Source organism: Papio anubis, unplaced genomic scaffold (genome assembly GCF_008728515.1).
Source record: "Papio anubis isolate 15944 unplaced genomic scaffold, Panubis1.0 scaffold199, whole genome shotgun sequence".
In the NCBI taxonomy this organism is placed as follows: Eukaryota; Metazoa; Chordata; class Mammalia; order Primates; family Cercopithecidae; genus Papio; species Papio anubis.
Window position 1 is genome coordinate 107,110 of NW_022162010.1, and position 22,682 is coordinate 129,791.

The following is a 22,682-nucleotide window of genomic DNA, read 5'->3' on the forward strand; positions in this document are numbered from 1 at the left end:
GCTGTGAGTACAGGCTTGTGCCACCACTCCCGGCTAATTTTTGTATTTTTAGTAGAGATGGGGTTTCACCATGGTGGCCAGGCTAGTCTTGAACTCCTGACCTCAGGTGATCTGCCCACCTCTGTCTCCCAAAGTGCTGGGATTACAGGCATGAGCCACCGCGCCTGGCCAGCCATTACTTTTAATATCTTCCAGTTCACTAACTGTCTCTCAACTGTGTCTAATTGGCTCTGGAAACCATGCATGGAATTATTAATTTTAGTTATTGTATTTTGTCTTTCTTTCTTTTTCTAAGAGACAGTCTTCTTCTACCACCCAGGATGGAGTGCAGTGGTGCGATCATAGCTCCATGTAACCTCAAACTTCTGGGCTTAGGTGATCCTCCAGCCTCACCCTCCAGAGTAGATAGACTTACAGGCACACACCACCACACCTAAGTCTTTGACTTTTGTAGAGATGGGGTCTTGCTGTGTTGCCCAGGCTGGTCTCAAATTCCTGGGCCTCAAGCAGTACTCCTGCCTCGGCCTCCCAAAGTATTGGGATTATAGGCATGAGCCACTGTGCCCCAAGTTAATGCTATTGTACTTTTCAATTTAGAATTTGCTTTTTAAGTACCTGTGGTGCTATTTTTTTTTTTTTTGTAGTTTTCTAAACTCTTGCATCTTATATTTTACTTCCTTGAACATATTAAGTATAGTTATTTTGTAGCCTGTGTCTGATTCCGATATCCGGAATCTCCGAGTATGTTTCTATCGTTGCTTCTTTCTGATAGTTCTTGGTTCATGTTGTGTTGTGTCCTACTGAGTCTACCTACCTTAGTTGTGTGCCAAATATTTTTTAAAAATCAGTTTGTAATGTTTTGAGGCTTATGATAATGTTGTCTTCCTCCAGAGACAATTCTGTTCTCCCATTCCACATACCTGAATGCACTAACAATCCAAAAATTTTAAATTCAATTTTGGGGATTGAAGCCGGGTGCAGTGGTTCACACCTGTAATCTCAGGACTTTGGGAGGCTGAGGCGGGTTGATCACCTGAGGTCAGGAGTTCAAGACCAGCCTGGCCAATATGGTGAAACCCTGTCTCTACTAAAAATATACAAAAATTAGCTGGGCATGGTAGCAGGTGCCTGTAGTCCCAGCTACTCGGGAGACTGAGGCAGGAGAATCCCTTGAACTTGGGAGGTAGAGGTTGCAGTGAGCTGAGATTGTGCCACTACACTCCAGCCTGGGCAACAGAGTGAGACTCTGTATCAAAAATAATAATAATAATATAAACATAAAAAATTGGGGGAATTGAGACTCAAAGCTGGACTGCAGTCTCTGTGAGGTTCAGTTTGCTTTCAGACTACCTTAACTCTCAAAGTATAGCCTTTCATTGTCCCCACCTAATGGTCTGTGGGCTTATGACAGCTACACACAATACCCTGTCCCAGGCATTGGCAGTCTCTGGACTCCAGCTTTTGTCCCCGTTGCACCTAGAGGCTGTTCAAAGTGTACTGCCCAACTTCTCAGCTGCCTTTCTAGAAGTGGGGAACAACCGCATGTGAAAAGTAGCTCCAAGTGCTGAGTTATGTCTCTGATGGCTGTCTCTTCCTGTGTCTTAGTCTAGAAATTCTTCACTATTGTGTTAACTCTTTGATGCCTTCGAACAGATTTTGGGGTTTTTTGGTAGCCAGTTTTTATTCAAGGTAAAAATTGCTCAGCTTTTCTCATGTTTTTTCCTTGGTTAAGTCTTCATACTGCCTGCTCCTTGAGTCAGAAGCAAAAGCATGGAGGCAGGAATGAGCCTGGGAGGAATAACAGGTCCCTTCATCTGGAGTGAAGGGTGTTCACTCCAGACATGGAGAAGAGTAAAGAAAGGAAAATCGTGAAAGGCCAAGAAGGCTTGGAAGGGTAGGCTGACTGGAAGGGAATGCCTGCCCACTGACTGCCCTCCTTCTCCACTGAGTGAGTCCAACTTGCGTTGGCTGAGTTAGGTGCTGCCAAGGTGGGGCGCGGGTGTGCGCCAGGCATGACTTCTGCCCTGCATGGACGTATAAATCAGGCGAGGACGGGGAAGAACAGAAAGCCCCAAATAATAGTGGCTTGAATGAGAGAGAAGTTTATTTCACTCTCACACCAAAACAACTCTGAAGGTGGCAGTTCACAATTGGTAAGGTGGCTTAACAAGGATGTCTAGTGCACTTACAACCTCATGACACTTTATCCTATTGGCCAGAACCGCGTCACACAGGCACACCCACCTACAAGGGAGGCTGGGGAATATAGTCTTTATTCTGGAGCACCATATGCCCAGTTAAAAACCAGGAGCACTGTTACTAATTAAGGATGTGTTCAAAGATAAACCTGGCCAGGTGCAGTGGCTCATGCCTATAGTCCCAGCACTGTGGGAGGCCGAGGCAGGCAGATCACTTTGAGGTCAGGAGTTCGAGACCAGCCTGGCCAACATGGCAAAATCCAGCCTCTACTGAAAATATAAAAATTAGCTGGGCGTGGTGGCACATGCATGTAATCTCAGCTACTTGGGAGGCTGAGACACGAGAATCGCTTGAACCCAGGAGGCGGAGGTTTCAGTGAGCCAAGGTCGCGCCATTGCACTCCAGCCTGGGAGAAAAGAGCGAAATTCCATTTCAAAAAAAGAAAAAAGATAAACCTAAGCACTTAAAATTTTAGGAGTTTGATTCAAGAATCAGGCAGTGCCAGACGGCGGGTGGTTTGGAGCCCAAGGGGAAAGCTTGTATAAGGTGCACACCGAAGCAAGGCAAAGAAAGCATTTGAGGCCGGGCGCGGTGGCTCAAGCCTGTAATCCCAGCACTTTGGGAGGCCGAAACGGGCAGATTACGAGGTAAGGAGATCGAGACCATCCTGGCTAACACGGTGAAACCCCGTCTCTACTAAAAAACACAAAAAACTAGCCGGGAGAGGTGGCGGGCGCCTATAGTCCCAGCTGCTTGGGAGGCTGAGGCAGGAGAATGGTGTAAACCCAGGAGGCGAAGTTTGCAGTGAGCCAAGATCCGGCCACTGCACTCCAGCCTGGGCTACAGAGCAAGACTCCGTCTCAAAAAAAAAAAAAAAGAAAACATTTGAATAGTTAAAGTGGAGCAGTGGCCTTAATGTCCTTAGAAGTCAGTGGTGGTTTCTGATTGGTGAAGTCCCTAGTTAGTGGTTAGTGGGTGATTTCTGATTGGTGAAGTCCCTAGTTAGAGATTAGTTGGTGGTTTCTGATTGGTAAAATCCCTAGAGGATAATTGGTGTTTTCTGATTGGTGAAGTCCCTAGTTAGAGGTTAGTTGGTGGTTTCTGATTGGTGAAGTCCCTAGATAGAGGTTAGTTGGCAGTCTCTGATTTTGTAAGGATATGGCTGTTCATGATGAGTGGGGTTTCAGTTTGCTTACATAAGAACCTAGGGTATGGCCAGGCATGGTGGCTCATACCTGTAATCCTAGCACTTTGGAAGACTGAGGCAGAAGGATCACTTGAGTTCAAGACCAGACTGGGTGACAGAGGGAGACCCTATCTCAATTTTTTTTTAACAATAAGAAAAAGAACTCAGAGTGCTATAGCCACCTCAGTCATGACTCCGAATTAATTATTTTAATAAACAAGAGGATTACTTGGGGACAACTAGTGATCTCTTCTAGTCCCTCTCCTCTCCTCCCCTGTCTTCTCTTCCTCCAGGAAGCCTTCCCTGACATCTCCAATACTTCCTAAGTCCCTCTTCCTCTGCCCCACAGCTCAGAGAGACAGACCACTGTAAGAAAATTTGGAATAAGAAAAAAACATTATTGGATGTCTCCAGTGGAAAACTGCATTGTTTTGATTAGAGCACACCCTTCTAGCTAATTATTCTAGCCCTTCATTGCCTTCTAGCTGTTTTACAACTCTGTACCTTGCAGATGACAGATCGCAATGCAAAATAATTCAACTCTATAATCATGCAAATAAATGGTCCAGTGGAGGTTAAATTGACTTCCTCGCCCAAGTAAAAAAAGTCAGCTTTACATCTATTTGTAAATTGATTTCAACATTCCTTGACTCCATATAAATGTATGCTTCTTTGACTTCTCATTTGAACCGATTGTAACGTCTCCAGGTTCCTTCATTAATAATGAGTTAAATACTATCTTTTACATATGTTCAATTTTTATCTATGTGAGAGTCAAGATTTTCCTTTAAAAAAAAAATGATCTTTCAACACTGTGAGTACAGGATCCAGGCAGAGGCTCTAGCAGGACAGATACCAGCCTGGCCTGAGAGTCCAGGAGGAGTGAGTGACATTTGGTGTCAGGACCCTGACCAGGAAGAAGTGCCTTTGGAGACAAAGGGCAAGTCTTGGTTTTGGGGCCAGGTTTCCTGGCTGGGACACCATTATTCCCAGGGAGAAGGGACAGGCAGCCAGTGGGACTAAGGCTGGGCAGGGAGGCAGGCAGTCTGCCTAGTTCAGCAGGGACATCCACTCATCCTTGCCCCCGACAGCAGCTCACAGAACAATTCCGACCCTGTCAACCTGCTTGGAAGATGTGTGTGACATCCATTCTGGATATCTGAGTGACGAGGCAGTGAGCAGGGCTGTAAACCCAAGCCCCTTCCAGGCCCTCAGGGAGCCTTGGCTGGATCCCTGGGATAGGGAGGGAACTGGAGGGCTCTGGCATGTGACTGGAGGGATGGGGGAGAGATGGGACTGTGCGTACTTCCTGGTCCACCCAGCCCCAGGACTGAGGTCAGCAAGGCAGGCTGCAGCTGAAGCACCGAGGCCTTGAATGCCACCTGGAGAATTCAGAATTTGCAGACGATGTGCAGGGTCCCAGGTTCCCCAACCCTTTCCTCCTTGTTCTTCCTATAAGCCCCAAGTTCTGTCCTGATCCATGGGCCTGTGTCCCCAGGCCTTCAAAGCACTTCTCTCTGATGAGTAAGGTAACAGATGGAAGATTAAGATTTGGATCTGGCAGGCACTTGCCAAGGGCCACACAGGAGAGTAAGATGGCATGCTACCCCACCTCCACCAGAGCTTGGGCTGGGATGCAGGAAAGAACAGGCCAGCTTGGCCCCCTATCCCTGCAGCTGGGCAAGCCTACCCTGGAAGGTACACAAGCAAAGTGCATCATCCGCTGGCCCCACTGCCCGTTTGTCTAGGCAAATGTCTTCCCGGCTTAGCCCCCGAGTGACCTGCCTCTATCCTGCTCCTCCCCTTGGGGCCCTACCTTGCCTGCTGCCACCCCACTCTCCAGGACCCTTTGGGGTTCCACACAGCCCCTCCTCCAGCCCTGAAGGAGGGACACAGGATAGCCCCCAGTGCAGCCCCCTCCTCCTGCCCCAGGGAGCCAAGTGGAATGGAGCAGCTGGGAAGCCACGGCCCTGAACGGTCAGTGGGAGAAGGGTCCCCTCTGTGCTCAGCTGTGCAGGGAGGTGCATTGAGGGGTGTGGAGAGGGGCAGGACTCTACCACGGTACAGCAGGGTGTAACTGCAGCTGGACTGCAGGCCTGGCAAGGCTCTGGAGTTCAGAGGAGGAGGGGAATGCTGCCGTGGACTGGAGGGCCAGGGAAGTCCTGGCCCAGGGGGCTGAAGTTGGCTCATGACAGGAGGAATATCGCCCAACCCCTATCCTGTCCTGGACACTGCGGCTGTTTCCAAAGTATTATTGTTGCAACATTTATCGATGTGAGGACAGAGTTCCCATTCAATTTATTTCAGGTATCAGGATGGGTTATTTCAGGTCTTCGGATGCCCTCTGACGAGAGGCTAGGGCAGGGGAAGAACAGTGTGAGAGAGAGCCCAGGTCTAGCCTGGCACGCATTCAAATTCCAGACTTGCCTACCCCTGACCCCACACTGAGCCCTGACACTTGTCACAGACTCAGCCCTGATCTTGGCCATTCTCTGAGCCCTGATCTTAGACATAGACTGAATCCTGACCCTGGTCCACAGAGAGCCCAGATCTCCAGTTCTTGGTTGAGTTTTCTCCAAAATTGTCCTTGGTCAGGAGAGGGTGTTGGTGGGGAGGGGGCATGTACCTGGCTTCCTGCCTCACCTCCCCACTCCTGGAACCTGAGCCCTCTGCCCGATGGCAAGGAATGGCCTTCAGGTGTGTTTCTGTCCCTTATCGCTCATCATGTCCCAGGGAGCTGCTCTTTTCCCCATTGTTGCCAGGCGGGCCTCAGCACTGACAGACTCTCCAGCAGAGGCCCAGCAATGCCAGAGCCCTGCCCCCCAGCCTTGGCTCCAGCCAGCCTGATCTGGAGGGGACAGGAGATGAGGACCCAGTGTCCTAGGGTGTGGGCAGAGCCATTAGAGACCAGATCTTCCGGGCGCTGAGTGTGCCAGGGAAGGGGGTGGCCCTTCCAGGTCCAGCAGAGGTTGGGCAGAGGGTGCTGATGCTGCTTTCACCCCTCCTCTGTGGGACACCAGCGCCTCCACAGACAAAGGCTTCTCAGCAGCACCAGGTCCACCAGGTGAGACCTGGGCATCCTGGGGTCACAGGGAAGGGAGGCAGAATGGGGGTGCTAGAGTGGGTTGGCTGGCCTGGAGATGGGGTCACGGGCCACTAGATGGGTGGCCCATGGAAGGGCTTGGAGGAGAATAGGGGCCAATGAAACTAGGACTCAAGGTAGAAGTTGCCTCCCTCCCTGTCCTTGGGAAGCCATCCGTCCCCACCCTGACCTGGCCAGGCTGGCCCCTTAACAACTTCTCCCAGAGGAGCCAGGAAACAGCGGAGGATGCAATTTCCAAGCAGATGAGTTGTGGTGAGGGAGGAAGAAGGACTGCTTTGGGAGGTGTGTACAGCCTAGGTTACAGGCCTGGGGGTGAAAGGGTGGGCTGTGGAGGATTGCTTTCCCCCATCCTTGGAAAATAGCTCCAACGGGGAGGGGAGACAGCCCTGTCCCCCAGCTTTGACTCCAGCCAGCCTGACCTGGAGGGGACAAGAGATGAGGACCCAGGAGATGGGGGAAGGGGTATCCAGGTAGAAGGACCTGGGTGGGGAGGACGGGAGTCTGGCCAAGGCCCTCTCCAGGTCTGATTTCCTACTGAAGGGTTCCAGCCATTATCTTCCCACCAGATGAGGCTCTGGTGACCTGGTACAAATCATGGCAGGGTCACACAGGTGCCAGGAGCCTGGTGGGAGAGGCTCTGGAAACTCCCCAGGACGCCAGCAGGTGGGGTGGGAGGCTAAGTCTAAGACCTGAGCCATCCCACGGGGCGCCAGCCTCCCACCTTGCCTGTCCCTTGGCAGCTCTCTAAGCCTCTTAGGGCTGCCATGGCCCTCTCCTGTGTCGGAGGCTGCGGAAGGGCAGGGGCATGAGAAGAATGTGCAGGGGACCTGGGAAGGACGGTTCTACCCAGGCACGCCCACCTCCACACTCACCCTGCCCAGTCCAGGGCTCTGATCAGGATTCCACACGGGAAAAGCGCTGTGGGAGGGGGACTGTTCTCTTCTGATCTTCCCCTCTCCAAACCCCCATGCAGCCTGATGGAATGGGAGCAGGACCAAACTGGGATGGGAGATGGCCAGGGAATGGGACATGGACCAACCCCTCCCCAGTGAGCTCCATGCCACCTGGACACAGAGCTCCCACCATAGCCACCATCAGCACCTCCGGCATCCCTGCAGCCACCGTCCTCACAACAGTCACTCCACATCACACCCAAACCCACACTCATACCCCCATCACCAGCATGGTCACCACCTCCATTTGAAGACTGGACAGGACTCTGAACTCCTCCTCAATGTGTTTTCAGGCCCATAACCTCCCAGGCTGTGGGGCAGGCACAGGCTGCCCCCATTCAAGACTCTGCAGCCCCAGAGGTCAAGGGCTTTACTGGAGGCCACCTGGCGAGTTAGGGCAGCCAGGCTTGCACCCCCAGCCACAGGGATGGAAACGTGGGAAAGGCTGGGCAACATGAGTCCTTTTTTGAAGGGAAATTCGAGAGGGTGTCTTCATGTTTGCCACCTGCTTCTGAAGCCTTAGAAGCCTAGAGAGCCTTCAGCATGGGCGTGCAGTGGCCTCTGGCTGCTGGGATTCTCCTGGCTGGTAAGGGAGTAGGGCAGGGCGGGCTGGGCCTGGGCCAGGGGTCCTTCTTCTCAATCAGTTTCCACACTGGGTTGGCCTTCGTTGTCCTCATGTGGGTCTGGCCATGAACAGCCTGGGGGATACCAGGACATAGCCAAGGTCCACTCCTCAGCCCCCAGGCTTGGGGCTCCCAGGGGCACTCGGGGTGAGCAGCTTTGGGGAGCCTGGCACGGGGCAGACCCCGCATGGATCTCAGTGTACACTTGTAGGTAAGTGTGGAATTAGCCCCCAAGGCTTTCAGAGATGCCCCCCGCCCTCCCCACAAAATACTTTTAGGTCCAGCTGTCAGGCTCCTGTATTCTAAGGATGCGACAAGGCAACAGCCTTGTCTTATGATGAGGATTGGGCAGCACTTCCCGGTACCCTCAGGCTGGCCTGGACCTCACAGGTCATTCAAACAGAACAGTCCAGGGCCCCCAACCTGGAGACAGCATCGCCCTGGGGAGCTCTTGAGGCCCTTGGGGAAGGACACTGCGATGGGTGGTGTTGGGGTGGGAGGCACAGGGAGGGGTCCTTGAGGAGTGTCAGGGTCCCCTCCTGCTTTCCTCAGCTCTGGTGGGTTAGGATCAGCACGTTTGCCTCGGGTAGCTCAGCGGTTTGGGGCTGGAGCTGGGCCAGGGTTTGGATCTCCGCAGGCCTCTTCCCAAATGAGGGAGGTAACAGGGAGGGTGCGGTGTCCAACAGGCTGTGGGCAGTCCCACCTCCCAGCCCCCTGGGTGGCAGGCAGAACAGGCCTCTCCTGTTTGCAGCTCTCTGGATGGTCTCAGCTTCCTCCCTGAGCCTTCCTTCTACTCGCAAAGACACCGGCTGGCCTCCCTCAGCCCCTGGCATGTCCGCTTTGCAAGGCAACAGCAAGAAGACACTCCTGTCCCTGAACATCCTGCAAGCCATCACTGATGGAGTCTCTCTCTCAGCGGAGAGGAAAGGGGAGACTCCCAGCACAAGGGTAGAAGCCCTCTCTCCTGAGGTATCTGGGGACCAGGAAGCTCCTCTCGCCTTGTCTTTGGATTCCCCCTCGGACCAGCCTGTCCCTTCAGGAACTGCTGGGGTCCTGGGCAGGGTCCCACCTGGACCAGCCCCATCAGCACTGGCCTGGCCTACAGTCCACAGAACCCCTGAGTCCCAGCCAGCATCCTCTGTGGCTGCACCTGTGGCTGAACCTGCGGAGGAGACATTGGTTCCTGGATCTCCAGAGATTGCTGCCACATTACCACCAGCAGCTTCTCCTGGCCCAAGGCACCTCGGGTCTGGGCAAAAGTCCAGTGGGGGCCCTGGATTGTCTGTGACAATTCATACTCCTGCCCCTGCAACCCTGAGGACATCTGGCACCCCCAGACCCACCCAGCAGCCAACTGGAACATCCTCTGCCCCTACCAACCCTGCACCCATATCAGGATCCCCACCGCGGATGTCCTGGCTCCCGAGCAGATACACCTTCAGTCCCCATGCCTGGATGCCGTCTGTGTCAGGGGCTAGCAGCTTTGGCCCAGAAGCCTCCCCATCGCTGATATTGGCTCCAGGGACCACGGGGAAGGCTGTATCCTCAGAACCCCCCAGCCCACTTGTGCGTGCGTCAATTGTTAACATGTTGGCAGTCACAGAGCCTCTTACCCTTGTAGGTCCAGGGCGGTCAGGGTTGGCTATGACCTCCCAGTCCTCATAGGGGAATCAGGGTCACCTGGAGAGGCTGTGGCTTCCAGCCGGGGCCCGGGGCCCGGGGCCCAGTGTTCCTTTGACGTTGCTGTCACCCTCAACAGCACCACCTTCACAGACCTCACTGTCCTTCTCCCCACGCCTCTCACCTGTGTTGGCCCCGTCCTTGTCCCCACTACCCACCGTTCCATCTTTGTTGCTGTCACTGTCACTTTCCCCACCACAATGGCCATTTCAGTCACCAACTGCATCACTATCCCCAATCCTGGCCCCGGTTTCCCCTGTAAGTACCAGACCAGAAACTCTGCAGAGCCTTCTGTGTCTGTATTCCCCCGCACAGGCACAGATTCTCCCACTGATACCTCCAGCTTCCCACCCACCCCACCACCCCTGATGGTTGCAGAACCAGCCACTCTACAGGGGACAGTCCAGCCTGGGCCAGGGGTCCCTGTCAGCCCAGCCCCCACAGCCACCCTCTCTCTCAGATGTTCCTCCAGCCTTCCCTCTGTCCCACCCAGCCCCAGTTCCTCAAGGGTCCCTGGGGGTACTGATCCCATCCAGTCTTCTGCCCTGCCTCATCGCAGCCAGACCTTCTCGTTTTAGGACTCAGTCTCCTCTACCCCAGGACCCAGTCACATGACCCGCTCCGTGACTTTCACAATCACCAATGAAGCCTTCTCGGCTGCACTCTTGAACCCTGACTCCTGGAAGCACCAGCTGCTGCATAAGATCATCCACCACCAGGTAAGTGCCCTTCCTCCGGTGTGCAGGTGGCCAGTGAGGCAAAGTGAGGCAGAGTTCCTGCAGCCAAAACCAAATCTGCCTCCGCCTTGGTTCTGGAACCATGGATGCCCTAGCCGGCAAGTGCCATTTCTTGCCTGGCATCCAGGGGGAACTCTGAGTCTCTGTCCATTAGTTTATTGGTTCATTCCTTCATTTATTCAACTAACTCACTTCTTCCTACCACTAGCTGAGCACCTACTGTACCAGGTATGGTGCTAAGTGCTGGGAACACCACAGTAAGCAAAAGCAAGCATGCCCCCTGCCCTCAGGGAGCCTGCAGTCTGGAGGAGAGGACAGCCCTACAAGGAGTGATCAAACACATCCAGATGTCGTCATAGTTGTGATAAGCTATAGAAAGGAGAAGTGCAGACAGGATAGGCAGTGAGAGGGGGCTGCTGGGGAGAGGTGGCTGCCCAGACAACACCTTTCTGAGAACTGGGAATTTTGACTGGGACAAGAAGGTGGCCAGATGAAACACAGAGGGGCTTTCTAGGCAGAAAACGGCACCTGTGATGACCTTGAAGTGAAGAGGTGGTCGGAGGCAGCAGAAGCAGAGGGACGCCAGCGAGAGGGGCTGTGAGGAGAATAATTTGAAACAGGGGTGGGAGAGGGAGGAGGGGAGGCCTGTTAGGAGCAGGGTAGTCGTCCAAGCCAGAGAGGTCTGGATGGCAGGCCAACATGGCAGCTGTCCAATGCAGAGATGAGAATGACTGCACTGGAAAGCGATTTTCAAGAAAACAGTAGATAGGGAAAAATCTAGGAAGGCTGGGTGTTTGCTGCAGCATCTGCCTCCTGGGCTCAAACCATCCTCCCACCTCGGCTTCCTGAGTAGCTGGGACTACAGGCACACACTACCATGCCTGGCTAATTTTGGTATTTTTGGTAGAGAAGGGATTTTGCTATGTTGCCCAGGCTGGTCTTGAACTCCTGGGCTCAAGCGATCCTCCCACCTCAGCCTCCCAAAATGTTGGGATTACAGGCATGAGCCATGGCGCCCAGACAGACCTTGAGGCTTTCAGCAGAGGATGACTGGCAGGTTATCTCTGGCCAGTGTGTGAGGAACAGCTTGGGCGGGGCCTGGGAATCCCAGGTGGTCTGTGAGGGACCATTGCAGGGACCACGCCAAGATGATGGAGGGTTGACAAGGGTAGGTGGTAGGGTCAGATAGGGAGTGGGTTAGGGCAGGAGGGAAGGTTTGGGGTGGCACGTGCCGGCCTTCCATGCCTCTGCCTGTCCTCAGCTCCAGCCCCTCTACCACGAGGCCTTCCCCAGCTTCCAGGGCATCGGTGCCCTGGTCTTCAGGTGAGTGCACATGGCTCTCAGGGCCCACCTATCACCCACGAGCTGCTCTGACCCTTCTCAGCCACAAGGGCTGTCTCAGATGCCTAGCTCTGCCCGTCCCACCCCCAATTCAGGAGCACCTGGGGGCAGGGGCAGGAAGAGCCCTGGACAGGCAGGGAGGAGGCCCACATCTGATTCTGCCACTAGCTATGCTGTGTGACCTCAGATGCCCTTTGACCTGCCCTGATCCCTGATTCCAGCTGCAGGATTTGGGCAGGAATGCCAAGCGTTGTCTGAGTGCAGTGGGAAAGGCAAGGGCAGCAAGGGCAGCAGGCATGTAAATGACATGCAAAGGGATGCAAATCCCTTGGGCAGGGCCCTCCACTCTAAGCCTCTAGGGGAAGAGGATGCTGGGGGAGACCCAAGACCACATTTGCCAGCAGAGAGCAGCCCTGCCATGTCAAGTCAAAGGCTGAGAAGGTCCAAATCGCTGCAGCCCCACTTGAGTTGTGAGCTCAGTGTGGGCTTTGAATCCTGTAAGTAATTTAAAGGCTCGAATGCTCCCAGTGACAGGAAGCTCACTCTCTCTCCAGGCCATGCTCCTGAGCTGCTCAGACTGTTTTCCCTTTTAACAAATGGAAACTTTCTATGACTTCCCTGCCCTGCGCCTGAAGAGAGGTTTTCTCTCCCCACTCCCAACATGCACAGCAAGCAAGTGCTCAGGGGAAGGACAAAAGTTATTCTGGATTCTTATTTGTCTCCTGGTCTCTCCCCAAAAGCTCCTTCAGTGCCCTACTAAGGCCAGGGCAATTGGTCCATTTCTCACTGGCTTTCAGAGATTCTTCAGGCCTGTCACCTCCCTCTCTCCAGAGCCCCTGCACCTTGTGATACAGCCAAAGATGTTTTTCTCAGTGTGATCCAGATTATCATCCTGAGACCTCACAGCCAGCTGCAGCCTGGTTGAGTAACCCTGCCCTGGGCGCTCCCTGGGCGGGATTCATGGTATTCCCATGACAGCCGGCTTGTTGGGGTGTCCAAGGGAACTGAGTTTCACTGAGTGTTTGCTTTGGGTGCTGGTGGCTGAGTCATTCAGGCCTCACAGCCATCCTCTGGGAAAGGGATCATTATCCCTCTTTTACTGAGGAGGCAGCCGAGGCCCTCAGGGGTAAGGTGACTTGCCTTGAGTCACACAGGGAGGCTCTTCTCTGCGTGGCCCATGGCTTCCCCTGAGGACTTCCCTCCCTTGGGATGCCAACTCTTGCACCAGCCAGGCCCCCACCGGGCACACAGGACCCCTCATGTCCCCACTGGCCCTGGCTGAGGATGTGGCTCTGCCCCCACAGGCCTGGCTCTGTAGTGGTGAACGCCTCTCTTGTATTTGGGGGCCGTGCCCCAGGCCCCTCTCCCTGTGATGTCCTCTGGGCTTTGTATCGCAAAGTGAAGACCTCAGGGCAGATGCTGGGGAACCTGTCATTGGCTGAGAACAGCCTCATCTCTGATGGTGAGTTCCGTCCCCAGCCACCCCTACCACAGTGCCTTTTCACCTGCCCAGGGGGAGCAGTGGGTGGACTCCCTAGAGGGATCCAATTCCTGCCCTGACCCCGAAGCACCTGGTGGTGCAGTGGGTGAGGAGGGGCCTGGCACCTCCGGAACTCCCATCCATGGCTCTACAGGGGCCGACCTGATCACCCTGGCCCAGGAGACCATCAGCATCCGCTTCACAGCCATGAGGCCCTTCCTGCCGCAGCTCCTCGTACCGGGTTCTGTCTCCTTTGTCCTGCTGGAAAGGCAGATCCTTCAACAGGTGAGGTGGCCTTTTCCACCCCTTCTGGGGTCTGGGACACTCACTATGCCTCCCTTGAAAGCAGGCCTTCCAGCATGGAGGCAGCACCCAGCATTGTGGGGGAAAGAGGGCGTAGAGGGCAGCATGCCCTGGGGGAGAGGGTTCTCTGAAGGAGGAGGAGACTCTGTCCGTAGGGGAACATGGCCAGGCTCTGTAAGCAGACACCCCTACCCAGGAGGCTGTGTTTAAGGGTGGCTCCCTCCCAGGTCCTACCTCCCGCCTCACCTGGTCCCCATCCCACACTGGGTCTCAGGAGAGACAGCTCCCAGGCTCGCCCTGACCTCCAGGGTTTCCCACAGGTCACACCGGTGGTGTCAGGATTCTATAAGGCGAGTCCCCAGGAGAGGCCCCTGCTCCTCTTCAGGTGGGTCGAGTCCCCGTCCCATCCGTCCAGCTTGCCCTGCTGCTCTCTTGGGGGCTGCCCTGGGGCATAAGGAGGCAACTCTCTGACCCAGAACCAAAATATGGGGGTGTAGGTTTGGGGCTACCTGGGAAAGGACTTTGCCCCAGGTAGCTGTAGCTTGGCCATGTAAGCTGGCTCTGCCTAGGAGGTAGGGAGCCCCACACCAGAGGGTGTGCATTTCTGGGGACTCTACCTGCTTCTAGAAACGTGCTGGCAAAAAGTTTGTGACCCCTGCACTCTCCCCTTGTGCTTCTCTAGCAATGCTGAACAGTGGGTGGGCGTTTATATCGAATACAAGTTCCAGACCCCCATCCCTACCCACCTCCAAGGCCTGGCTAATCACATGGCCCAAAACATAACAGATCCCATCCTCCAGAAATCCAGCATCGTGGCCAATGGTGAGTCAGGGCTGCGATCCCTGCGTGTCTCTGGGCCAGTGGGCTCTTCCCCTCTCTAAACCTCAGTGTTTCTCTTCTAGAGAATGGGCAAAACTTCTTTCAGACAATACTTGCTCATGTGTTGGGGCCACAGAGAGGAATGGGGCATAGAGCTTTAGCAAGGAGCTGGACAGAGGCGAGAAGCAGCTAGGACCAGAGGGATGAGAGGGTCCCATCACCTCCCTGATTGCCCAGGACCTCACTGAGTCCTCACATGCATGACAAGATCTGTCCCACCAAGTCAGAGGCAAAAACCCTCAGCTCTGCCCTAGTGCCGGGGCTGCAAGAAACCCATATCTCCTCTTGGGGCCTCCTGATAGGATGACTTCTGCAAGCTCAAGCCATCCTAACAGGGAGAGCTGGTCCACACCCAAGTTAGGAGAGTGCTGGGTCAAATCAGTCCCCTCCAGGTGCACACAGCCTGAAGCTGCTCTCCAAGGACCCTTCAGTCACAGAAGGTGCTGGTCCTCCTACAGTGCTGCCCCACCCCCACCACCGCAGCCTCCTGGGGGTGCAGTCAGGGGTGCCCTCCTTCAGGCTCTGCCCTCATAGCCACTCCTACACAACTACTCTCCCCGCCGGCTGCCCCAGAGACCAGATTGGTTTGGGCCTCTGCCTCCACAGGCCCGAACTACCATCTCTTCTGCTCCCCAGAAAGCCAGCTCCTGGCAGACAGGCAGCATTCCCTCTTCATTCCTCAACACAGAGGGCCCATCACAACCCTCTCAGCAGACGGTAGAGCTCCCCACGCATCCTCTTAAAGAGGCTTCACTGTTGATAGTCACAAGCCCCACCATGCCCTCCTCCCAGGGAGTGAATTTTCTTACATGTCTCCCACCAGAGCAGCGACAAAATAAAACATAAAAGCAGCATCTGTTAAATTGTCAGCAACATTTCCTACTAGGATCAACTCTCGGAGTGAGCAGTGTATTCCATTAGATGGATCAGTGCAGGGGGTAGCAAGCGTTTTCTGTAAAGGGCCAGATGGAAACTCTTTAAGGCTCTGCAGGCCACTGTGTCTCCATCATCACATACTCAAACCCTCCCCTGTAGCAAGAAAGCAGCCCTAGACAACATGTCAACAAATGAGCATGGCTATGTTCCTCGAAACCTTTCTTTATGGACGTGGAAGTTTGCATGTCATGTACTTCTCATGTGTCACAAGATACGATTCTACTTTCCATGTTTTCAACCATTTAAACATGTAAAAGTCATTCTTAGCTCATGGGTCATACAAAAACAGGCAGTAAGAAATTTGGTTTTTAGACCAGCGGCGGCTGACCCCTGGATGGAGCATTAGAGCTTGGGTGCGCGCCCCACCCCAGGGCTTCCAGGAGAGGGAGAGCAGGCTGATGCCGCCTCCACCCCCATCTCTCTAGGGGAGAAGGCGGAGCTGGTGCTGTATGAAGTTTGGCTGCAGATCCTGGGCCAGCCCTACACCAAGGCCTTGGAGGACAAAACCAGCCCTGAGTTCTGCGCACTTCAGGGGCAGCTGACAAGATGGGTGAAGTGGCGGGATAAAGTTGGGGAGGGGTGGGGAAAGAGGCCTCAGGAAGACGGGGGATGACTGGACAAGGCTCTGGTAGAGCTGTGACCCTCTTCGTCCTCTCCTGACCCCCCAGCTGACCCTCGTCCTCAGACCTCTGCAGAACTTTGACCAAGTGGTGGTGGAGGAATTCTGGTGGGTCTGGGGTGGCCCTGGGTGACGCAGGGCTCAGACCTGGGTTCTGGGGTTGAGGGCAGGAGGCTGGAAGAGATGACCGCCCCTAGTCCCAAAAGGCTGCCCAGCCCCATGAAGTCTGTGATGAACCTCCCACCAGGCCAGACCCACTGACCGCCAGAGTGGGTGCCACCTTCTTCAGGGCAGCGCCAGCCCAGGCTCTCATGTGGGACTGTGTGCGCCAGGGTCTGCACATCCTGGGGGAGGCAGAGGGCCTCTTGGTAGAGGTGGTCATCCCAGACCTCGGTTAGTACCTCCTTCCCCCTATAGGCCCCCTCCCTCTGTCCATCTGCCTCCTCCCTTGGGCTCCCTGCCTCCACATGCCCGGATCTGAAGCCTGCCTCCCCTCCTCACGGAGCCCTTCAAGGTGCTCGTAGCCCCAGCTCTCTGGTCCCGCAGCACCTTCTGGGCCCAGATTCTGCCTTCTTAGAAGTCTGGGAAGCAGGGCCCCGCCTGGCCATGGCCTTCTTGCTCTGCTCCAGGCACCCCTAGCCCCAAAGCCTCCAGCCCACTGGATGCCTCCATCCCTGATTATGCCATGGCTCTCCTCATCCTGGGTCTCCTGCTGGTCACACTGACCCTTGTCCTGGTGAGTGTCTGGCTGGGCCCAGGCTCCTTCTTGAGGGGCAGGCTGAGCCTTTGACCTCTTGAGTCTTTAAGCCAAGCTGAGGGGTGAGCAGGCCCCTTTATATCCCTGATTCCCCACCCAAGCCCAGCATCTCCTCAGCCTGCAGCTGGAGCTGTGGGGTTTGGGGCCGGGGGCTGGGCCTGATCCCAGTGTCCCCACTCTTGTCAAGGTGCTAAAGCGGAGGGCCTCCCTTGGGGTGTTCAGCCGGGGAGCGTAGATGTGCAGTGTGGTACAGAGGATCCTCTCCAGACAGGTAAGTGGAGGGCGGTTCTCCCTGACCCCACCCCAGGTGTTTGTTCTTGGTGGAGTCCACCCCCCCACTGCCAAGGCCTTCTGCAAACACTCCCCAGGGGGCTGTCATTGGCAGCGCCTGGGTGGTGCAGTCAGTGTGCCAGAAAAGCTCCCCACTACCGTGGGCAGTGGCCCAGGCAGTCAAGCAGACTCCCCCAAGCAGGCTCCACCTACCCCTAGCCTGTTCCCAGCTGCCTCCCACCAACCCTAGAAATGATGCTGGGGGCCGACAGAGACTGAACTTAGGTGCACAGGGGGCCAGGAGACCTGGGACAGAGAACAGGAGGTGTGGGGAGGGAATCTTCCTTCTCCAACTTCCCACTGCATGATGGCCAGACAGTGGCACCTCCAGGTCCTGGAAGGACATGTGTGGACCCAACTCAGTTTCCCCTTTGTCTTGTGGCCTTTCTTCTCCCTCGACCAGGGCCAGGTGGATGTGGGAGGAGACGCAGCACCATCCTGGGTACACTCAGACTCATTCCTCACTCCTGGCCTTCACTCCCTTTCCTCTACACACAGGTGACCCCTCACGCTGCTGATCCCTCTGCTGAAACCCAAACTCCAAGCCTCTCCTCTCCCCGCCTTCACCTTGTCCCACGGCTTCCACAGACAGTGCCTCAATGCTGAGGAATGAATCCGGAGTTCCAACACCACCGACTTTCCCAGGAACTCAGAGCCAGAGAGGGCCAGGGTCCAGCCCGAGGCCACACAGCCAGGGGCTTCTTCCCTCCTAGACCCCCAAGGACTGGACTTGCAGGGCTGGGACAGAGGTGGGGTGGGGGAAAGCAATGCGTTGTCAACCCACACAGGGAGCCCCACTCCCATCCCCAAGGTGCATAAAGTCGAGGAACACCCCTGCTCCCACGTCCACGCTCACTCAAGGCCCTGCTCCAAGTGCTTGGCACTCACACCAGCCTCCCACCCTCCATGCCACAGGTATCGGTCTCATTTACAGAGGGGGGAAATGGTGGCCAAGAGCCTCCCCCAGCACACACACCTAGTCTTAGGTACAGCTGAGGTCTTAGGCACAGCTGAGGAGTCCGCAGTCTCTGCTGACCCTCCTGCCACTCATGCTGCCAGGGACCATGCTTTGGAGAGGAAGGAACGAGAGTGAGCTGGGTACTCACACACAGGGCACGGGGTTGGGGCGGAGAGATAGGGAAGGGTCAGCCAGGAGGAAAGGGCAAGGCGTGATCCTGTACATACACATCACAGAGCCCGTGGAGGTGGGGGTACTCAGGCCGGTTCTGGGCGTGGCCCAGCATGGTGGACCTCAGACAGCAGAACACGGCAGCCCGGCAACCCTCCCGTGGTGCTTTGCAGGGCACCTTCATCCCCACAGAGCTTGGTTAAGTTTCTCTCCCTGGGGCAGGAACTCAGCTGCAGAGGCAGCAGGAAGAGGACAGAAGCCCACCCCAAAGAGGGTTGGGGCAGGGGCACCCTTACGCCCGCCTGGTCTGGCCCAATAGGGCTGGAGAGACTGTCAGTCCTAAGAGAAACGCAGGCCCTTTGGGGGTACAGAAAAGCCAGGAAGCAATCCAAAGTTAGTATTTAAAAATTTGATTTCTAGATATTTAGACAGTCATCTGGTGTGAGGAGCTGGGAGGGCCCCAGGGTAGAGCCCACAAGAGGAGGGAGACTGAAAAGGGGTCAGAGTGGGAATGGGGGCTGCTGAGGGCAAGGCCTGCCCTCCTCCCTGACCCCCCAAACCCAGCCACAGAGCCAGTCATCCTCAGGCCAGAGGGTATGAGCAACGGGTGCCCTGGCTGCTCTATGGTGAATCAGAGCCAGTGGGTGTGGGGGGTCTTCCAGGGCAGGTGTGGGGCCACCGGGGCAAGGTAAGGCAGGCTCCCAGGGCAGAGACTGAGGCTGACCCCTGCAGCCCTACTGCAGAGGGGAACACCAGGATAGGCAAGGGTCTTAACCTAGAAAGCCCCAGCAGCTCCTGTGCCCATCAGGACACCATTGAGGCTTGATGGTGGTGGAACCCAGGAATGGTCTTTGAACCCATGCCCTGGAAGGGAGAGCCAAGGACAGTCCTGGCCCGTAGGCTCCCCTACCTGCAAGGAGTGGGCAGGCCCAGTGAGGGGACCCCAGGAGCCCTGACCATGAGCTTACCTGGCCAAAGACAGCAGGCAGCACCAAGACATCAAAGAGGGCGGGTAGAAAGATCATCACATCGGGGTTGACTGCGGCTGGCACCAGGTTCCTCTGTACTTCTGGAACACACCGGCCTCTCCTTCCTATCCATGAAGCGCCCCTGCCCCCACCCCAGCACCCCAATGACCAGCCTAATAGATGCATTTGTCCTGGGTCAGCCCCGCTGTCCAAGCAACTGCAATTTCTGACTAGAGAGCCAGGGCGGGGCAGGGTGTAGGAGGGGTCCCTGGAAGATGCCCCCCAGGATGCCCTGAAGCCTAAAACGTTCCCCATTGGGCCTTCTCAGGGAGGGAGGGTTATGGCAGCCTGTTCTTTCCAGCCACCTCCATCACCACAGGAGCCCTTACAGGCTCTTGGGAGAGAACTGGGTCACTGGAGCCAGGAACAGCATGGACACAGCCCTGGAGCTGAGGCTAAGTGGGGTCTAGGAGACCACCACTCTGTCTTAAAGCTTTGGTCTCCTGGCCCTCTACAAGCCAGGCTATTTCAGGCTTTGTATAAGGCCTTGCACAGAGACTGAGTTCAAACACAGCTGGTGAACACAGCGGGCTTTAGGGAGGTGGCACACACCTGGGGGTGGGGAATGGGTAGCAGGGAAGGGAGGCCCTGGGGCTAGCATGGCCTGTCTGGAAGTGACGCAATGGGACCTGCACCACGTGAGAAGAGAGGGTCCACCTGGAAGCGTGGACCAGCCAGATGGCCACCAGGCTGGATGGCCACCGCCAGAGTCTGCAGGACAATAGAGGGGGCTGGGAAGGGACAGAGGACAGCTGAGGGGCAGGGAACCTGTATTCCTCCATACAGACACGTGAGTCTTCCCTAAGTGGGTCTTCCCCACAGGGGTGAGGGGGCATTCAATACACACCTCCAGCTCACCTCAAACTATCTCAGGAGGCCACCACCAACTCACACAGGCCAGTTGCATTGTCACAGTGACCCCAGAACAGCACAGCCCTATCCTTCAGATTAATAAACAGAGGGAGACACACATCTCACAGCCAGGAGCTGCAACTCAAGCCCAGGTCCAGCTGCAGTGCTGCCTCCATGGCTCTGCCTACACTCCTCCGGGACTCAATTCCCGCTAACAAGTGAGCACTTGAGTACGGGTGAAATAGGTGCTATTATCCCCATCTGGCTGCTGGGGAAAGGGAAGCAAGGCACAGGTGACTTGCCCAAGGCCAACGTGACAGGGCTGGTTCAACCCCGTCTGTCTCGGCCAGCACATCCCCATGGCAGAGGCTTTACTGTGATCCAAACCTGGAAGGTGGAACTCCTTCCAATGTCCCACCCAGGGCACAGAGCATGCAGCTCCATGTTTGGGGAGGTGACAGTGTGGGAAATAATCTGGCTAGGCCAAGGCCTCATGGAGCCCAGGGTTCCCTAGGGCCAGGACAGCACTGGAGCCCACCCCAACACCCACTGGAAACCTGGAATCTGCACCTGCAGGAGATCAGGAGAGGGGTTCAGCCTCCGATGCACCTGCAGCAAGGTGAGACAGGCACAGGTGGGCGCCCTGCTTCCAACCAGCCTCAGGTGGGCAGGAAGCAGATCTCCTGCCTGACCTTCCTCTCCAGCCTCCCCAAAGCGGAGAAGGGGCAGCCGCCCATCAGGCCATTGCCCACATTGAAGCCACTGAAGCTAGATCCCAACAGGCGAGTGTGACCCCTGACTATCCCAGGCCCGGGCCAAGGCAGTCCTGTCTCTGGTGAGGACCTGGTAGACAGGAGATGTGATGTCCCCACGTGGCTCTATAAACCTCTGATTGAGGATAATCAAGGAAATGGGCAAGACCATCATGCTCAGCCAAGAACACGAGGAGGACCAGGGGCATGCAAAAGTCAGTTTGGGCCCAGTCCTGGTCCCTGGAAGGATGGTGGATGAGGGGTCAGCCACGGTGAAGGGGAATGGAAGGCCACGGACTGGGTGGTCAGGGCTGTCAGCTCCTGCAGCCCCTGTGGAACATCTGCCCTGGCCTGGCTCTGTACTCAGCCTTCTGCCTGGAGCCACAGGTGCCTGGACACCAGCCTCAAGTAGGGATGGAGGTAGGAAAGGCACTGTGGCCACATGTGGGCACCTAAGCATGGGACAGAGGGGTATCGTGCCCCAAAGGGACCATAGAGGTCAAGAGCTTAAGCAGATGTGACACCATCAATAAACCCCCTTGTCCTGGGTCACATCAATTAAGTCAGCGCCTACCCTGACCCTGAAGCTGCAGCTCAGTCTGGTTGAGACTCACAAAGAGACGTTAGTGCTGGGCAGGGGGCCTGGCCCAGCCTGCGATGTCCAGCAAAGCTGTGAACTGGACAAGAATCTCTGAAGATTAGTCCAGGACAAAGACAGCTGTGCCTGGGCAGGGAGTGGCGGCAATGCCCAGGGGGCAGGAGGCCTGAGGACCTTTAACTAGGTAGGGTGCCAGGTCAGGATGTGTAGAAGAGAAGGTGGCATGGCAGCATCCTGCCCGAGGCCAGGCTATAAACCTAGGGGCCGCCTGGTCTAGCCTAAACAATGCTGCCGCCCAGATACTATCCTTCAAATGTGAGGCAGGGCTGGGAGAGCCCCCTGCCCCCTCATCCCTCCTGCCCCAAGCTGGTTCCCATCCCTCACTAGAAGGAAAGGGGACTCTTCTATGGGGCACAGCATGCCAGGTTCTCCATCACCTGGGGGAAGTGGCAGGGGAGAGGGGGAACTGCAGCTGGGTGAAAAAGAACCCAAGTTCCACTCTGTTCCTTCCTGTCATGTGACCTCGGGCAAGCTGCTTTCTGTGCCTGGGGCCAAGGAGAGTCACAGGGGAAGGGCCAGGTTAAAAGAGCTCCACCCTGGATCCCAGAGCTACCCACAGAGAAAACCCCCATCCTCCCGATTCTGCTCCCACCTCACGCTGCTGGGATAACATCCTCCCCATCAGAGAGGCCGTGGGAGGCAGAGGCCGACCCTGCTCCTTCAGGCACCTCGGCGGGTTTGGGTCCGCCTTCATCATGATCAGGGAGTGGGTCCCTGGGATCACAAAGGTGAGGGGCAGCTTCTCGGGCTCCAGGTGCTCCAAGGTAGACCCTGCAGGGTACCAGAGCTAGAAGGGCATTGGGGAAGACCTTGAACCAGGCCAGGACCTGAGCTCTGCTTGGACACGGTGACTGAGCCAGGTAACCCTATGTCTCAGTCTGTCACTCTGTCTCATGCGGGATGTCAGCATTACCTCTGGAGTCAAAGTAGGTAAGCCAGAGTAACCAGAGATTCCAGTAGGGACCAAGATCAAAGGATGCAGGGATCGGGCCTGTCCCAGAAGGTCAGGCTGGACGAGGGGCTCTGAGAAGCTGGGGCAGCCAAGGGCCTGCCCTTCAGGTTACAGGCATCTGGGTCCTGGTCTAGACTCTCATATGCCAGCCAGAGACCCAACCCTAGGGACAGTTCCTCCCAGGC

The 22,682-nt window shown here is 55.9% G+C and overlaps 1 protein-coding gene across 1 annotated transcript; it reads left to right on the plus strand.

Moving 5' to 3' along the window:
- Positions 1-11,441: 11,441 nt before the first annotated feature.
- Positions 11,442-17,048, plus strand: LOC103885950 (taste receptor cell protein 1). Its single transcript, XM_021940752.2, is given in 5 exon segments — positions 11,442-13,587; positions 13,926-13,990; positions 14,288-14,427; positions 15,846-15,994; positions 15,996-17,048. Coding segments are annotated over 5 exon segments (717 nt in total). The 5' UTR covers positions 11,442-13,281; the 3' UTR covers positions 16,053-17,048.
- Positions 17,049-22,682: the final 5,634 nt, after the last annotated feature.